This window comes from Ixodes scapularis, unplaced genomic scaffold, assembly GCF_016920785.2.
Source record: "Ixodes scapularis isolate PalLabHiFi unplaced genomic scaffold, ASM1692078v2 PGA_scaffold1__304_contigs__length_218370807, whole genome shotgun sequence".
Classification (NCBI taxonomy): Eukaryota; Metazoa; Arthropoda; class Arachnida; order Ixodida; family Ixodidae; genus Ixodes; species Ixodes scapularis.
The window spans coordinates 84,217,386-84,235,019 of record NW_024609846.1 but is presented as its reverse complement, the minus strand read 5'-3'; the positions used below and the strand labels follow the sequence as shown (position 1 = coordinate 84,235,019).

Here is a 17,634-nt window from a genome sequence, read left to right as displayed (position 1 = left end):
GACGCCTGTTCCTCTGCACGTGACGCCAGCGCGCTCAGGCCCCGAGCCTACGACGATATTTGGACAAACCACTGCCCTCTAATTCTGTACAAAGTTGTGAAACAGAAATCGTCGGCCTCTTCTAATATACACGAATTAAAACTAAAACAAAAAGACGCTATTAAAGACTCGTATTCTTTACTCGTTCATCATTCCGTTGCCGGAAACCTTTCTACCGCTCATCGCACCACGCTGAGGGCCTCTTCTCAACAGAGCAGCAAACAAACACCGCTGGCAGAGGCTCGTCAAACATCCGCCCTGTCGGCGATTTCACTTAGCGCTCGAGGGTCACCCATTCGCCACGAAAGCATACGTGCGTGGACACGCGGTTCCTGTGGAAGGTCGCTAGGGTCTTAAGAAATAAGATACCTTTTTTTTGTTGTTGCTGTTGTTCCGTTGACGAACAAAGAACGGTGATGGTTCCTCTGGTGGACTAGGCCCTAACGACGAATTTGGGGGGGACGACGCCGACACAACTGCACAGCCCAACAAACAACGAAGGCGCCAAATATTACAGTTAAAAGAACTTCGTGTCGGTTGACTTCGCAGCGACGCGACACTGTCCTGAAAACAACGAACAAAATACGGAATGTACCACCCATAGTGCGCAACGAGCCCCAATGGGCCACGAATGCCATTTGTAAGAACCGCCTCCAAGCATGCGCGTGCGTACCTGCGCAAAGCGACCCTTTCTGCCTTCCTGCGTGCCCGTGAACAAACCCGACTGCGACGATTTGGTTGTTAACCTCCGAGCAGACAACGGCATGGTCATGCAGTCCAGTGTCCGCTATTGGTAGCTCCATTCTGACGCCGTTAAACGCCAAACGACGTAATGGGTTCACACTGGCGGCGACGTCACGCGGACAAATAAAGGGAGCAGACGTCCTTACACTAAATTCGGTGTAGAGGTCAACTTGATGGGGGAGGAACCGCAGGCTACCGGAATGCTTCTTTCCGCGTTCGGAAGAGGAAAAAAAAAATAGATGCCCGCGCTGCCAGTTGAACAGCCCGAGGACGCGGCTTTCAAGTCCAGTTTTCTCCACGAAAAGCAGCGCGCCCTCGGGGGGTCGGGGGGTTTGGAAGGGGGCCGGGGACTCAGCGCATATCACAGCCCGGGTATCACTCGCGCGGAATCCTCGGCCCCGGTGCCGGCCGGCCGGCAGAAAAACAAAAAACCGCGGCTCGGAAAGAAAAAGTGCCGAGCGGACCCCGCGACGGCACCCGCTTTGTCTAGGGCTCCCTTCGCGCCCTGTTCAAATGCTCGTGATCTAGGAGCTCGCGTCTTGGCGCCATCTTTAACGACAGGTGCTCTAAAGTGGTCTGTCTTCACTTTGTGCTGTTGTGGCTCTCCAACGAGGCGGTCACAGTGAAAATACATCATACAAGACACAGTCTGCGAACAGATTCGAACGCAAGTCACCGCAAGATCCGTGCTTCGAATGCCGCATGGCAACGAGTTCGAGAAGAAAACTCGGCACGCGGCTTTCGAACCGCGAATATCACGGTGACTCGAGCTTTGAAGACTGTCTTTTATAGGATGTATAAGCAGCGTGACCCCGGCTTTATAGTCGTCATATACAGACTGTCTACAAAGATTTTAAAATTGGGTTGTGGGATATTTATACAGCGTATAGTTGGTCTGCCATTTAAAGTTGCGACGAGTCACTCGCTGTAGATGAGCAATTTAGCCAGTGCAGTACAACCGCTAGCCTGGGGTCTTTAACGTGCACCATGTTCGAGGCATAACGTATGTTTGAAATTTAAGCAAACCTGCTGCTAAGATGGTTCGGGCGTGTCCGCAAGATAATCCCGTCATCATGCCGGCAGCGGACACCGCGTCTCTTGCATGCTGTACGAGCAGTGCGACTTAAGAAACCAAACATTATCCGCACATGCGCGCCACTTCTAATAAAATGCGCAATCGAAGTTCTTATTTTTTTAATACTTTTTTTTTTCTTTTTGTGCCAAGAAAAGGGCAAGCAACAAACCAGTTGGATGACGCCAGACGGCCCTCTGTCTTTTAGGAGCACGGCTTTGATGCACCTTCACTCTCGCTCAGGGTCAGCGGGGTCGCCGTTTGACAGTGACTCAGAAGACGACAAGTCGGTAAGGAAGGGAGTTTTGATAACTGAAATATTAATATTTTTTTTATCAGCCGCGTTTTTTTTTTATTCGCATTCAGTGATGCATATTAAATCCTGACTGATGGAAGGTCATTGCTTGCCGTCTAACCCGAGCTGTTACTTTTCCTCTCTATACGGCTTAAATGAGGGAAAGTGTACAAGAGTTTGATTGCGTGTTTTATAAAGAAAGAAAACGATAAGTTTATTTTGACAGTCCACGGTGTTTAGACTTAGCAAAGCTGGAAAATCAAGTTAGAGCCACGGGAAGACGAAGTTATAGACCTTTATAGAGCACCTTTAAGACCCGATGGGCGACTCGCATCCTTTTGCTTATACGAAACGGAAGTGTACGACGAACAACTCCTTTGTAACCTGAACGTAATACTGCTTGTGACAATATGCTTCTATATAGGGCGACGTTCATAACAGGCACACCGAAGTCCCTTTCGTGTCATAGCCTTTTGCTTTCTTTCTCGGTGTGGACAGATGCCCTCCAAGTGGCGCAATAACTTGAGGCGTTTCTTTTTACAACGCCGGGATCCTCGTATACATGGCTTGCACATGACGTCATCCAAAGAGCGCTCCGATGGCAACCAGAGAAGAGGGGAAGAAGGAGCTCCCCTCTTACCGAGACCTTGTTTTGTGTCTCCCAGGTCAGCCCATTCGTCGCTATTCTCCCCGAAACATTATGGAAGATTAGCCCGTCACTCAAAATTCCTATAAAAGCAGTTTTCCTCTCTCTATTTCATGGTGGCCAAAAGCACGCAAGGTGACGTCAGTGCAAGCCATGTAAATCGAGAGGGCCCGTACATTCCAGGGCAGCGGCTCACACTGCTTCACACTGCGATAGCAGACAGCCTTTCTCGCGAGCGTCTTATCGTCAGAGATTGCACCGGAGGCCTCCAACGCGAGCTCCGTCGACATGGCCGCGCCTCGTAAAGCGGAAGGGAGCCCAGACCGCCCGGAAAGCCGATTGTCCGTGCCGGGAAGGGGGGCACCGCCGCGGCGCCGGGGAGCCCCAAGCGCGGTCGAGCGAGCGAGCGTGTGCGAGCGGGCCCTCCGCTTGGCGGCCTCGCCGGGGACGGGGGTGAGAAGACGACGGTGACCGGGGAACATGGACCGCCGGTGCTCGACCCGCGCGGGAAGGGTGAGAGGTTGGCGAGGTGACAGCCAGGGGAGGCGTACTATCACAGAAGACATGACCGTGGATGAGATAATAAGTTAGGGGGCGAAGAGACGAGGACTAGCTCAGGCCGGCTGCAGCCCGTCCGGGGGCTCGAGCTCCTTGCGGTGGTGCGCCTTGAGGTGGGCCTCGAGCTCGAGCGAGGAACCGCAGATCTTGGCGCACAGGTTGCAGGCCATCTTCCAGGCCCAGGCGCCGTTGTGCGGCTCGGCCTCGTCACCGGGCCGGGGCTCGGCGCCGCCCTGGATGACCGAGACCTCGTTCGCCTTCGGGCCCAGCATGCCATTCAGGTAGGCCGGCCCCAGGTACGGGTAGAACAGGTCGTGCGGTGGGGGCGCCCCGAAGTCTGGCATGCCCGGGGGCGCAGACTTGGGGGGCCCCAGCAGCGCCGGCAGCTCGATGGACATGCGGCGGCCTCGCCGCGAGCTGCCGTTGTTCCACATGTGCGTGCCCATGTGCACCTTGAGGTTGCCCTTGGTTGTGAAGGCCCTGCCGCACACGGAGCACTTGAAGGGCCGGTCTCCCGTATGAGTGCGCATGTGGATCTGAAGGGAACTGGAGCTCGAGAAGGGCTTGTGGCACACCTGGCACACGTGGCGCGGCAGCCCCGGCGGCCGGCGCAGCGCCGGGCTCGGGGCGCCCGGCCGCTTGCCGCGACTCGCCTCGTCGGGCCGGGGCTGCTCGGCGGGGCTGGGCGGCCTCACGGGACTCGGGGCCGGGGGACTGGGGCCCCCCGTGGCCGAGCTGGCCGCGAACAGTGTGGCCGGCAGGTCCCGGATCTTGTGCGTCAGCATGTGCTGCTTGAGGTTCCCCTTGGTGGAGAAGCCTCGCTCGCAGACGCTGCATTTGAACGGTCGCTCTTTGGTGTGGCTCCGGTAGTGGATCTCGAGAGCACTGTTGCAGGCAAACGTCTTGAAGCAGATCTGGCAGGTGGTGTTGGGCCGCCCGGGCGCCGCGCCCGGGAACGGCAGGCCCCCCAGCGGCGCCGCCGCGAACAGGCGGCCTGCCGGGAACGGGTCCCCCGGGCGCAGCGACCGAGGTGTCAGGTCCAGCGGGGCCCCGTTCACGGGCGGCGAGGACGGAGGCGACGGCGGGCTCGACCGCTCGTCGCCCGTCGACATCTCCGAGCCCGCCCGCGGAGAGAAGCCCGGGGACCTCTGGCCGCCGGCGTCCGCGCCGCGGCCCAGGAACAGCGGCTGGTCCTCGAAGCGCCCGAAGCCCGCGGCCAGGCCGAGCCCGAAGGGACCGAACGGCAGTGCCGGAGTCTGCAGAGACGTCTTGATGCCCTTCACCTGCGGGAAGGAGACGGGCCCGTCACGTCACTCGCCGCCGCGTCGAGAATCTGCTCATCTCTGTTCGCAGCAACTGCTCACACCGATAACGTGACAGAGGTGCAAAACCTTGCCGTGCACTCTGAGACGTCCCTGAAAGTTTAATGCACCGCGATGCACTCGAAACGCCAAGCACCGGTCTTCTTACAGCCAAATCAGCCAATGAGAAGGACAATCAGTATCTAGCTTCAGCGACCATGTGATCTCAGTGTCAAAAGGTATTTTTATTGTATTTGTTGCATTTGGTGATGTATCAGTCTCGAAGGTTGAATAAAAACAGCTGAAGAAAGTTGATTACCCCGTGCTTGTTTTCGCGTGGCATAATCAGTTCAAGTCACGCGTACAGCAACACGAAAAGAAAATTAATATAGAAGATTCTGCACAATCAGTGTTCACATTCACATTACGATTATATTTCCTTCTTTATGGGGCCCTTGTGTTTTCTGCAATACCCAAAATTTCTTAACGTGGATATGAAGTTGAGGAGGTTTGCCGGTTTAAACTTTCTTCGCCATATTTTGCACGTATCTGTGTATTTCTAGAATGCATGATTGATATGTCGTAAGTCGTTTGGAGTATCTCCGCAATATAACTGACTCTACAAAAAATGTATAACTGGGTTTGAAATTTGGACTACTCCGACTGCAAAACCCTCGAGGTGCGATAAAGACAGCATTCTGATTGCCTTTTTGGTCTCCAGCATTGTCCTGAGCAGAAGCAAGTTTCGTAGACGTTGTGCCTCTAGAGAACAGCCTACCGCTTTGTCCATCATGCTGATTTCCTTGCAAATTTCTTTCGCGCAGGAACAGTGCCAACGGAATGTGGCAGTTGTTAAGGAACTGCAAGGCGACGACTAGGTCCCGTGGTCCCTCTAAGCTAGATGCTGCGCCGGACATCTCTACCCAGCGGTCGAAAAAGCTTTATGTTTTCGCCGCGTACTGTTTCCCAGGTTCACCGTCTTCGGGCGTACTTTCGCGAAACTTATCTCCGTAGTCCTCCACCGTAAAACGAAAGCGCTGAAGTAATGCTAGTTTGGCCTTTTAATACTGCATTGAGTTTCCAGAGAACAATCGGCTGAAGACCTTCAACGCCTCACCTACTGAGCACATACTGAGGGCATTGGCCCACTTTGCATTCAAACAGTTTTATCCCACGGCGAAGTGTTCAAACCGTTCAAGGTACGCGTCTAAGTCATTCCGTCTCTCATCAAAGCCTAAGATCAGCTTATGCGGGTTAATGACGATTAAAGGACGTTCCGCCAGAGCTCAAGATAACTCGGCCAAGGCAGACGGTCCTTTGAAAAAAATAAATACATGTTTTTCCTGACTCACTCTGACTGGTCAAGTCGATTATATCTAGACCAGTGATTGGTATTCTGAGGGATTCTCGGGCAACATAGATGAAGGAGCCTGTGGAAATGTCCGTTGTGTTCAGTTAGAGCTGCAGCTCTGTCCATTGCTAACGGTGAGTTTCTCCAACGATTCTCCGAAGCGCAGACTGTTGCTCTTTTGCAGTCGATAAGTTGTAGCTCGGTCTAACCATCGGTTGTAAACGAACGCGCGCATATATCATAATAATAATATTAATATGATTTTTATTAAGCAAATGACGAAAGGAGACCAACGGAAAAGTTGCACAGATAGAGCTTGACGTTTCTTCGTCCCCCACTTCACCTTCACCCGTAGTAAGCATATAGCGTTCAAACTCATGCAAGGACAAGTTACCGTGGTTTGCTCACCGAGGCTCATTGAAAGGACTGTGCGACGGGATTCATGGGTTGTGCCTTCCATCATACTACGACAGAAGTCGAAAAAAAAAAAAAAAAACGCATGCCAGAGTGAAAAAAATCGCGTCCATGAACACAAGCAGTGTTTGGAAATCACCACACCTTTTGGAGACTCTATGGACCCCGCTTGGCCTAAGCTGAAGGGGCATGCTATTCTACCTCGTCGAATATTCGGCCAGTTCAAGATCACTTGCCTTCTTTCATATATATAAAGTGCTTGTTTGTAAGCGATGGTGACGTCCGCATTCATTTTTTGCTTTATGCGCCCTTTTCAGTCACGTTGTTGCGACCTCCCGAATTTCGATTGCACTACTGCCAGGTGCCGCCGCAGCAGGCGTTTCGGATCTTCAGCGCAATGGACTTGAGACATGCTTTTTTTTTGGTACAGTTGGGGCGTTAGACACAACAGGCATCGGAGATATTGCGCAACTGTATGGCCGAACACTGTTGTAGCCAACTCATTGGGCATGTGCGCACTACTGGAATATGAAATATTACGCGGGGCAGACGTAAGACGCCACAAAAGCGTAAGAATTTGTGAGACGCCTGGAATTCCTAAGCAGCAAGGCGTGTTTCCTGCGTCGAACCTCACTCCACCTTCAAACGAAAAGCGTGTCTTCCCTTTATACGCGACGTATCACGTCTTCCGAGTTTCACGACCTGAGTTTGCTCGAATTTACATACAGTTCAGAACAACTTCCATGAAGTAATCATCCACTGATTTTCCGATTAGCAAGATGGCAGACGAAAGATGCGACCTCTCCAGTCACTGGAAAGTGCGAATAGTTTAACGATTCCCACGACGTCAAGTTAACGGGGCATATGGAACTCCGCTCACAAATAAGGAACTGAGACTGTGCAGCGTCCCTCGCGACGTCAGCGCGGATGACCGTCCGCGGGCAAGCATCTCTACATGACGTGTCCACGTCACCTGATTCTCGAGCGCCGCCAGCGACGTGAGTTCCGACGGCGGTCGTTCGGGGCTCAGCGGTCGCAGCAGGGGCTGCTGCTGCGGCGGGTGGTGCGGTGCAGGCTGTGGCGACGCCGACCCGCGCTGCGGGTCACACTGCGGCGGCGGCGGCGGCGGCGGCGGCGGTGGCGACCCCGGCGGAGAAGCACACGGCTGCGGCGAGCCGGTCTTGGCGGGCGACGCGTCCCGGGGCGGGCCGTGCTGCGGAACCGCCGCGTCGGAGCCGTGCATCCGGACATGCTGCTGGAGCACCAGCGAGTTGGTGAACTGCTTGTGGCAGACGGGGCACTTGTGGAGCACCCTGAGCGGCGGCTTGACGCGGTGCACGCCCATGTGCGTCTTCAGGTTGCCCTTGGTGGTGAAGGCACGTCCGCAGATCTTGCAGCGGAAGGGCCGCTCGCCCGTGTGGGTCCGGTAGTGCATCTGCAAGGCGCTGCGGCAACTCAGCACCCGATGGCAGATGACGCACTGGTTCGGGTCGCTCAGCTTGTGCTCAATGTTGTCCACGAGCTGCTGAAGCTTGGAGGTCTCCGACGGTCGTGTCACTTCCATCAGAGTCTCCCACGAGTTGTCGTTACTTCCGGGCTTGGGCAGCAGGTCCTGGTAAAAGGCAGGGTCGGCGTGAAGGGGCACCGCGGGCTCCGAGAACGACGTCCCGCCGGCGAGGAAGCCGCCCGGGTAGTCCTCCGCCGAGGAGCCCGAGTCGTGCTCTTCGTCCGAGCCGCGGTCCTCCTGCGCCACCAACCGAAAACGGGGTTCGCTCGCTTCGCCGCTGAGGCACCAGACAACCGAGAAGAAATTCACCGGTCTCGGCGCCTTCTCCGACAACTTTTTCTGTTCCTTGTACATTTTAAAATTAGAATCTTTTGTATGAAAGTTTAGACCGCCCAACGCTTAGTCTGCCTTTAAGTGGCGTTCGGGTGTCCCAAGCTGTAGATGGATCCCTTCTGAGCGGACGCTTCCAGCTTCCGCAAGACATTGTCCTGCCCAGCTTTGACTGCTAAGTAACTGATGATGTTCCTTCAGAGGATGTGTTCGTGTAAAGCCACGAGAAAAGCACGCGATACGTGACAGACGTTGGCCGTGGGCGACGCTATGCCGTATGCGAGTAATCTGAAAAATCTGGAGCGTCACCATACGTGCGTGTCTTTCGAAGAGGATACAACCGGGCCATTGTACTTTCCTTCACTTTTTACGAGTTTCCAACGTAGAGAGATGACGCGCATTTAGGCGAGAAAACAGCAACCTTTGGCCAGTTGTTCGACGGCATCTCACGGCTTAAAATTAATTAATGTTTTCTCCAGTTCGCACTGGTGGCGCTTGATGCAACTAAATATATCTTTAGCCTAAGGAACAGAAAAACATCGATGGGCCTTGAACAGAGGTGTGCCCTTGTTGTCCAATAATAAAAGTAGAAGAGGAGAACTTCTCGTGGATCGACCGAAGAGAGAATGAACCAACTCACTTTTGTTGACACCACAAGGGGCGTTTCTACTGCGCGCCTGTATCGACCAGCAAAACGCCACGCTCTCCGCTCAGATAGGAAGTGGAACGAACGAACGAAATTACCTCTGTGCGATGAATTTGTTTCTTAAAAAAAGTATCACTCCAATATTGAAGAAGAACAAAATGTAATGATGATGGTTGAAGAGAAGAAAGTAACCTTCACAGTCCTTCATAATAGCGCGCCAGTGTATATGTTATGTAAAATTTCGCACGAATAAACACTAATGTGGTGGCAAAACAGCTGAACTTTCTCGATGCAGGGACTGGTACGCTATGGGAATAACAAATGGGGGGTGTATGTGTCGTCATGTTTCGCCAGGGAGGCTTTTCTCTGGGCTTACGTGCAGAAAACAAGTTGCCCGACGAATTCAAAGCACCGTATCAGAGCCCCTGGAGAAAGTGCTTCTTCCAACGGTCCGCTGCACAGAGGGTAAGCGGAGGAGCGGGATAGTCTCCGCGAAAGGACGGGCGCGACTGCGGTACTTGGGGGATCGGTGCTGGAAAGGAACCTCCTTATGCCAGAGTGTGACAGCTGATTTCTCGCTAAATGATTAAACTTTTTCGTTATGTGAAGAAGTCAAGACTCTTAGGGAAATGTGGGCTCTCTCCCTGGTGCTTCTAGAATGAGGGAGGCAGTCCCTTCCAAGTGCTTTCTCTCTATGAGCTTCGACCAGCTTCTCGCTTATCTTGGGGGATCAGCAGTCGGGTGTGGAAGCACAAAGCGGACCTGGAGCGTGTGCAGCCAAAGCTCCCGCCAGAGAACCCAGGGATCCCTACGCCTGACTGTTGGCGACGCGTGCAGGCATCGTGCCGGCGAGCGGTCGTCTAATCACCTCTGAGTGTCGCTCGCTAAAGGTCCCATATAAGAAGTGTTAACGTACAGAGCGCGACACTGTTAGCGCGAACAAGTGATTGCCGGTTTTTCCAGTTTTTTCTCTTTGAAACCAAGGGATATCATCCAAGGTAATATTGCTACGGAAAGAGTTAATTTAGTTCTATAATGTAAGCCATTAAATTTGGTGCTCGGTAAGACTATTTAGAAGAAAAATGCGAAAATGCGCCGATGTCCTGTTCGCGCTAACAGTGTCGCGATGTGTACCTGGTGAAATGGCTCCATTACATCTTGTAACCAGTATCGAGAAATTAAATCATCTATGAACATTCACAACGTACAGTTTAACTTTTCAGCGGCACTTCTTTCTGACAACAAATATAATGGTAACTAAAGGCACTGGATCTTGGTAAGGTAGCGAGCGCCACAATGCCCTGCCTGCTAGCCAGGCACAAACAGATGCTAACCCAGAGACGACCAAAACCTCGCAAGGCGATTGGCTGTTGTTTCTGCTGCCATTGCCCTCTCCCTCCCCCCCCCCCCCCCCCCCCCCCCACTCCCCCTCCAATCGTCATTTCGGTCCATTCGAATCTTCGAAGCTTTGAAAGGGTCGTTCTGAACCAGTCGCTCCAAGATCGCTATGTAGCATCATAGTACTGTAAGCGTCCCTCGCCAATATAAGCATCTTTGGTACAGTGTATGTAATCAACCTATCAATCCTGTTGATCTCTACGCATTTCTTATAATGATATTCTTCTTCTTAGATTTTTAAAGACAGGAAAAATATGTTTGTATACCGCCAAGCACTGACGCCGTATGGGTTGGCAATGCCAAGATGTCCGTTTGTTTGCCGGTGTGTCTATAACATGAACGGGGTGTATAAAATAAATATCTTTAGAAAGCAACTTGTCACCGCGAATTTGGATCGGCTCACTAAAAATGGAAATTCCAAGGAGAAACTGCTGACTTCGTGAACCAAAATGGCAACAATGGGGTGCTTGACGCTACTTTCCAAAGATCTAGTGACACCAGAACCACTAATAGGATGAGAACGGGAGGAGTTTCAGTTCTCCCGCCTCCAGCATGAGCTTCCTACCTTCGGCAGCGCTTCGGCGTCTCCTGCCTTCGAGAGCGCGCAGGCAGCCGAAGCACGGCGGAAGGCACGAAGCGCGTGCAGGAGGCCGGGCGTTTGAAAGAGACGTCCTGCCATACTCTGACTATAACGGTTGTGTCTGTCACAGGACACGCCTCGGGACGCGGCTCTGTTCTTTCCGGACCGACTCTCTGGACTCGGCAAAGCTGGGCCTCACCTCCGGGTAGTCCTCGGGCTCCGCCTTGAGACTGAGCGCCGCGTCGTCGTCGGGTTCCGGAGACCCCGCCGACGTGGTCACGTTGGAGGCGCTCGTTTCGTGGCAGGGCGAGGTGCTCCGGGTCCGCGAGTTGGAGAGCCCGCTGAAGCCTGCCGCCGCTTCGTCGCCCCTAGACGAGACAACAGCCAGGGCCCTGGCCAGCGAGTGAGGCCCCGGCGGCGGCGACGAGGAAGGCGGCGGCGGCGCCGAGGGCGACGTCGGGCTGCGGTCCCCGGGGGGCTCGAGCGGCGGGAAGTGCTTGTCCAGGTGCTCGGGAACCGGGTTGGGGTTCATGCGCACGTGGGGGTACTTGGCCCGGTGCCGCTGGAAGTGCACCTTCAGGTTTCCCTTGGTGGAGAACCTATTGCCGCACACGTTGCACTTGAAGGGCCGCTCTCCCGTGTGCGAGCGAATGTGGATCTGCAGGGCGCTGTCACTGCCGAACACCTGGATGCGGGGCCAGAAAGGATACGGTCAAATGCGCATTCAGACATCTATTTAGCGGCTGCCTAATACTCGGCCGTTTGTGTACGCATACACAAACGGTCGAAACGGCATAGTTAGTGCGAACAGGTGGTTCCTGGTTTTTGTCATGATGCCGTTCAGGCTAAAAAGAGTCACTCAACGTAGAAGAACGATGGACTTTCTACTAACGTCGATGGGAATATATGATTTTAGGAGGTAGGCTGTGGTCATAAAAATATAAAAAAGTAACACCGATGACCTGTTTGCGCTAACCACGTCACGCAGTGGAAATTTCGCAATTAGGTGTGCACTAATTCGGAATTTACACTATCCCGATTTTCACGTGCGGGTTTGCGCCAAGCACAAATCTTTTACGCCTACATTGACACACCCTATGTTACGCCGCATTAAAGATCTAGGTGGTAGCCACTCGCCTCTGAAAACGAAGGAAGAAAAATGTTGTGTATAAAGAGGACGGTTCAGAGTATCAGATGGCCTTCTTCTTATCAAACGTTGTGCTTTAGAAGTTTTAAAAACCAACAGGCACGATAGAAAATATTTTTTGGGGAAAGCAGGGCGTTGTCCAGTTTAATATGACGCAACACACCGCAATTTGTCTTCCTGCTCCTTCACGCCTTTTAGAGCACGTAAAGAATGTCCTTGCTGGTGAAGAAGAAAAAAAAAAAGCTTCAAGTGCGCCTTTAATCTAGGACTGTCTCTGCTACCGTCAGTCAGTATTCGAATTTTCCATAGATACATGCCATTTAAAGGATTTGGATCATACTAATTCCAGAAGACGTCCCAACGGGCCTATCGGGGCGACTTCATCTTTTATTTTCTATCAGACGGATATAACTGGGGCAAAAATAGACGACTCTTCGAAGGTACTGCCTGTCTGGATGTTCGTACCAGGCCCTCGTCAACACAGTGAACTTGTACTGATGTCCTAAAAACTACAACCAAAAAAGGTTTCGTAGAAGTCAACGCCGCCGACGCTACAAATCATAATCTGTAAGACGCTGCGCCACATCCCAGCTTCACTTTACGACAAAATAAACTTTTCTTTCTTTTATTTTACATGCGGCGTATTTTTCTATGATCACGGCCTTCATATGGCGACTGCTGAACCGGTCACAATAACTACAACCTGGAAATAACCGCCCCCCTTCCCCCGTACAAAAATGGCAGACGAAAAGAACGCTGGGTGGACGAACGAATGCATGCAGCCGAGCCCTTTTAATCGGGCGGCGGCTTGCGCCACCTATATATACAGCGTTTCTCTCGGAGAGAGGGAGGGGAGGGCGAGCCCACCTTTCCGCAGAAGCGGCACCTGTGGCGCAGGTAGGCCTCGTCCGGCCGGGCGTCGCCTTTCCTGCGTAGCCGCGACGAGTCCGGCGAGCCCAGCCCGTTGAGCAGGAACGAGCCACCGCTCATGGTTTCCTGCCGGACACAGACGCCCAAGGGCCACCGTGAACGCTCCGACACGAACGTCTGGCAGAACACGCGGCGAGCGACTCAAGCCTGCTTCGGGCATTTGCGTCCGACTGCGACCGAGCGCGTTACAACCGCTTGTGTCCACCTACGACGAGAGAATACACTGGCGCCATCTGCGGTGTGGCCCTGGAACTCACTCGTTCAGGATACACTGGCGCCATTTCTGGTGTAGCCCTGGGACCCCCTCGTTCTGTGTGAATTTTACGAATCATTCCTTCACCGCGAACTTAAAAGATTTCTGGTAATGTTGTAAGAGACCATTTTCCGCGGATTGTTCTTACACTTGACCTCACAAATGGTGTCAAACCATCAGAATAGTTATATGCAGATCGGATATGTTTCCGGGCTCTCTGATAGATGGCGCTAGTGTGTCGGTGTTTTCTGTCGTCGTAAGCGGATACGAGCGATCGCGGTGCAGTCGGTTACCCCCAAGCACACACGCGCCTGAGCAAGCTTTGACGTAACGAATCGTACAGAGACGGCGTTCATGTGTGTAGCAAGGTCGAAAAGTTGAAGAGCCGCACACCGTGCGACCCTAAGATGCGGCCCTATACCTGACTTTATGCTCAGGAAGGCGGGAGAGCGGTTGAGTAATACAGCACACTACTACCTGCAACTCGCTAAATGAAGTTTACGCATTGCCACTTGGCTATAAAAGAAGCGCTAAGGCGGACAAATAAATGACCTAGAAGGAGTAAAAACACAGTCCTTAGATCATCTTGTCTGAAATAGTTTCGCTACATGATGAGACAATCTTCCCTCGGAACAAATCGAAGCAATTTAGATATGCGCGTTGCTGACTTTGGAAGGAAACCAAACAGATCGCTCGAAGAACCTAACGGGTAGACGTAGAGTCGGAGAAGCCGCTGTGTAAAAACTCAATAAATGTGTCTGCCTTTTTTTTTTTTTTTTTTTTTTTTTTATAAAATTTGTCGGATTTGTTGCAAAGATAGGCGATTGGAAGCGCCATCTATACATGAGACCTAGGTGCCGTAATATTTCGAATAATTGAAATTCCATGGGAAAGACGCTATATTGCTATACATGAAACAGCGCCGTTAGCGGCGTTAGTGGTGTTGCACATTACTGGGAGGGGCTCCGGGGGGTATACACAACAAGTGTGTGTGCATAGGGAAAGAAATTCTGGGGATTTGACTCGGCTTGAGAGTGCGTTATGTCGGTGTTGGAAGGGCATGTGAATCACTGGCACGGTCTTCCGAGAGCTCGCGTGAGCAGCGAGGGTTGCGTGCCTGGAGCGCCTTCTCCGTGTGCCGTTGCAGCAGCTCCAGCGTGTTGGGCTCGTCGGGGGGCGGCGGCGCCGTCGGGGGCGTGACGAGGCCGGCCGCGAGCGGCTCGACCTTGGGCTGGGCCAGGGGTTCGGCCAGCGGCTCCGCCGACGACTCGGCCGGCGGCAGCGCCAGGCGGTCCACCCCGTCCGGCTGCGGCGCGGACTCCTTGGGTCGGGTGTTGGGCGGCGGCGGCGTCTCCCGCACTCCAGCGAGCAGCGGCTCTGCCCGGCACTCCGGGCTTGGGCCCGATCTGGGCGCCCGAGGCGACGGCGGCGGGGCCTCGGCGTCCGGGCGGCTCAGGTTCACCGGCAGCGGCGCCGGCGACGCACCCACGTACGCCTGTAGCTGCTGGATGATGTGCAGCTGCACCACCTGGGACGGTATACACCCGCCAACATGAGTGCCGCGCTCACTTCCAATGAGAGCGCCAAATGGGACATTCTGAACGTTTACGCCGCGAGAGGTAGATCTTACCCTAAGATATAAGGACATTGGTTCTAAGGTGTGGGCGAATAATCTAGAGTGCAGCACTCATGAGCGCTTACAACGAGACGGTTACTATGGCAACCGAAGTATGCGTAACGTGTTGTAGTAGGATGCTAGAAGTTGTAACAAAGTCAGTCACACTCAAACTTAACTGTCTGAATCAGCCTTAACATGCATCGCGCAGTTGTGATTACACGACCGCATACAGGTGTTCATTCAGGTTGAAAAGGCAGAGGCGGGGCACTCTTGCCAGAATAAGTGGGTACTGCAACACTCACTTTCACTGCGTCTTACCCAGACATGCACACGATACCAAATAAAAGTTAATAAAAATCGTTACTCGTTACTAGCTTAAAAAGTAACTAAATACGTTACTTGTTACGTATTCTCAAAAGGAACGCGTTGCTTGACCTCAAAGGTATCGAGTTAATTTTCTAGTTACTTTGAGGGCCAAATAAACAACTGCTTTTGTTTCATGGTTTATGTATTTATTTTTATTTTATTTTTTTTTTTGAGAAGTCGTTCCACTTAACCAGTAGCTGCCTCGTGTTATGTTTCCCCGCTTCCTTGAGAATACATCTCCGGCGACGCTGAAGAGTCGTTCTACTGACGCGAGTCGAAGGAACGGCAGTGTTGAGCTTCAGGAAGAGCTGGTGAATCTGGGATTCCCCTCTCCGGTTTTGTCCTCCTTGCTTCTAATGTTCCAAGTTGACAATGGAACCTGTGCTTTCCCGTATTGGCAACCTCCGGGTTTGCATTCGGTTTTGTACACGATTCTACAAGGTTCAACCGAGGAACCTTATTGTGTTCACTGGATGAAGGATATTCCCAGCTGTAGAGTTCGACTGACGTGTTCAGCGACTAACCTTGCTGTATTATTGTTGTTTTCTTTTGTTGCCCATCTGCCTTGGTTGTAATAGAGGCATGCTCAGGCTAAAATTAAAACGACTCTGTTTGAGCGGTGTTGTACACGTTACTGCTCAAAAGTAACAAAGTGACCGTTACTTGTTACTTGGACTTAAAGGTGACTAAGTACATTATTAGTTTCTTTTCTAAAAAGTAACTAAATAGGTTACTCGTTACCGAAAAAAGTAAGTAGGTAGAAGGAACTTGTTACTGGTAACGCGTTGCGTACATGTCTGATCTTACCCAAATGTGCGTACCAGCGTCTGACCCAACTTCAGTTATTTATGCCAATGCCTTGCAGCGTCGAGTGTAACATGAATCAACGCTCTAAAAGCGCGAGCTCTGTACGCCAGCTCTTCCTTGCAAACATGAGCTACAACGTCTGAACATGGTCGGTACATCCATGCCGTTAATAAACCTAATTACTTAAAAAAGGTAAGCGTCTCAGTCCAATCTAGGAGATGCCATTATCAGACGTTCAAAGTGGACATGTTTTCGACTATTGAAAAGTTTCCACAAGCCAGCTGGCCCAGCACCACCTACTAGAAGGCCTGCTCACTTTCCCCCAAGTCGTCACGCTAATGGTTTGATAACGAGCAGCGCGGCTGTAGATTCGTACTTTTTAAAGAATAATTTTTTTTGTTTTGTTTTTTTAACGCTACGCCCCCAATCCCAAAATATTGTCCGTCCGTCTGTCCGTCTGTGCATTGTTCGCTAAATGTCGCGAGGAAAGAGGCGTCCCGTTGACGGGACTTGACCTATACACCTTGAGGAAATTGGCGGCACCTGAGCTATACGACAACTCAGTTTCCTCGCTAAATTTAGAGGGAAAATTCACGTCTTGTGGTCAAAACATCACCTCAGTTTCCCCGCTAAATTTAGAGGGAAAATTGAAGTCACGTGACCTATACACCGAATCAGTTATGCGCGCGGGAAAATTCACGTCTTGTGACTCACATGCCAATTCAGTTTCCCGCTAAATTTAGCGGGGGAAATCAACGTCACGTGGCCTGACGTCACGTGATCTATACAACCGTTCAGTTTCCCCGCTAAACTTCGCGGGAAAATATAAGTAACGCGAAACACCAATTCTCTATGATGCCTTACATGCATTATAGGACTTTGAAGAAAGGTCGCTACCAATTTTCTTTCTCTCTCTGATGTTAGTAGCCATACTTGCCTGACCTCGTTGACCCGTTCAATAGCCAGCAATGTCGACACAACTACCGTCACGTTTGGTGCTGTGGATCGGGAACAGTAAGGCCGCGTTCACACTGCTAGGGGCTCGTTCACACACCTGCGCTTGACTTTGCTACCGACTGAGACAAGATAGGTTTTGAAGCCTCTTGTGAAGGCCTACGACTGGCTGTATTGCTGTCTAGCTGATCGTAAGCCATCACAAGATGCATCGAAACCGGTCTTGTCTCAGTCGGTCGTAGTCAAGCGCAAGTGTGCGAACGGGCCTTAATACGCCATACAAACGACAGTATCCATGCAGACACTGTATGAGGTGCGCTTCTTCCGCAGATAATTATGTCATCGTGCCTGTAGCGAACACTGTCTTTTGTAGGATGTATGAGAAGTCTGGCTTAGGCTTAAGGCTTTGTAACGAGACGGTGTTGACCGACCTCGTCAAATATCTTTTGATAAAAAAATTGAAAAAGACTAGACTCCGAATCCATTGCCTCTGCTTTTAGAGTGCAGTTCTTCGGCGCCCGTTTCTGGCTTGAGCGGCGTCGGTGTCGGCGTAACCGCGCGGTGCATTATGGGTAAATTTCCCCGCTAAATTTAGCGGAAAATTTTCCCTGATAACTCTAACAGAAAAAGGTTCCCCGCTAAATCTTGCGGAAAAATTTCCCCCTTAAATCTAGCGGA

The 17,634-nt window shown here is 52.1% G+C and overlaps 1 protein-coding gene across 1 annotated transcript in view; it reads right to left on the bottom strand.

The window, feature by feature from the left end:
* Positions 1 to 427: 427 nt before the first annotated feature.
* LOC8053971 (sal-like protein 3) overlaps positions 428 to 17,634 on the bottom strand; it is a 171,367-nt gene continuing 154,160 nt past the window's right edge. The window contains exons 4-8 of the mRNA XM_042290816.1: positions 14,329 to 14,739; positions 12,896 to 13,024; positions 11,081 to 11,566; positions 7,394 to 8,164; positions 428 to 4,637 (exon numbers count right to left, since the gene is read on the bottom strand). Of these exons, the coding sequence (XP_042146750.1) occupies positions 3,411 to 4,637; positions 7,394 to 8,164; positions 11,081 to 11,566; positions 12,896 to 13,024; positions 14,329 to 14,739 (3,024 nt within the window). The 3' untranslated portion in view covers positions 428 to 3,410. The remainder of the gene's footprint in view (positions 4,638 to 7,393; positions 8,165 to 11,080; positions 11,567 to 12,895; positions 13,025 to 14,328; positions 14,740 to 17,634) is intronic.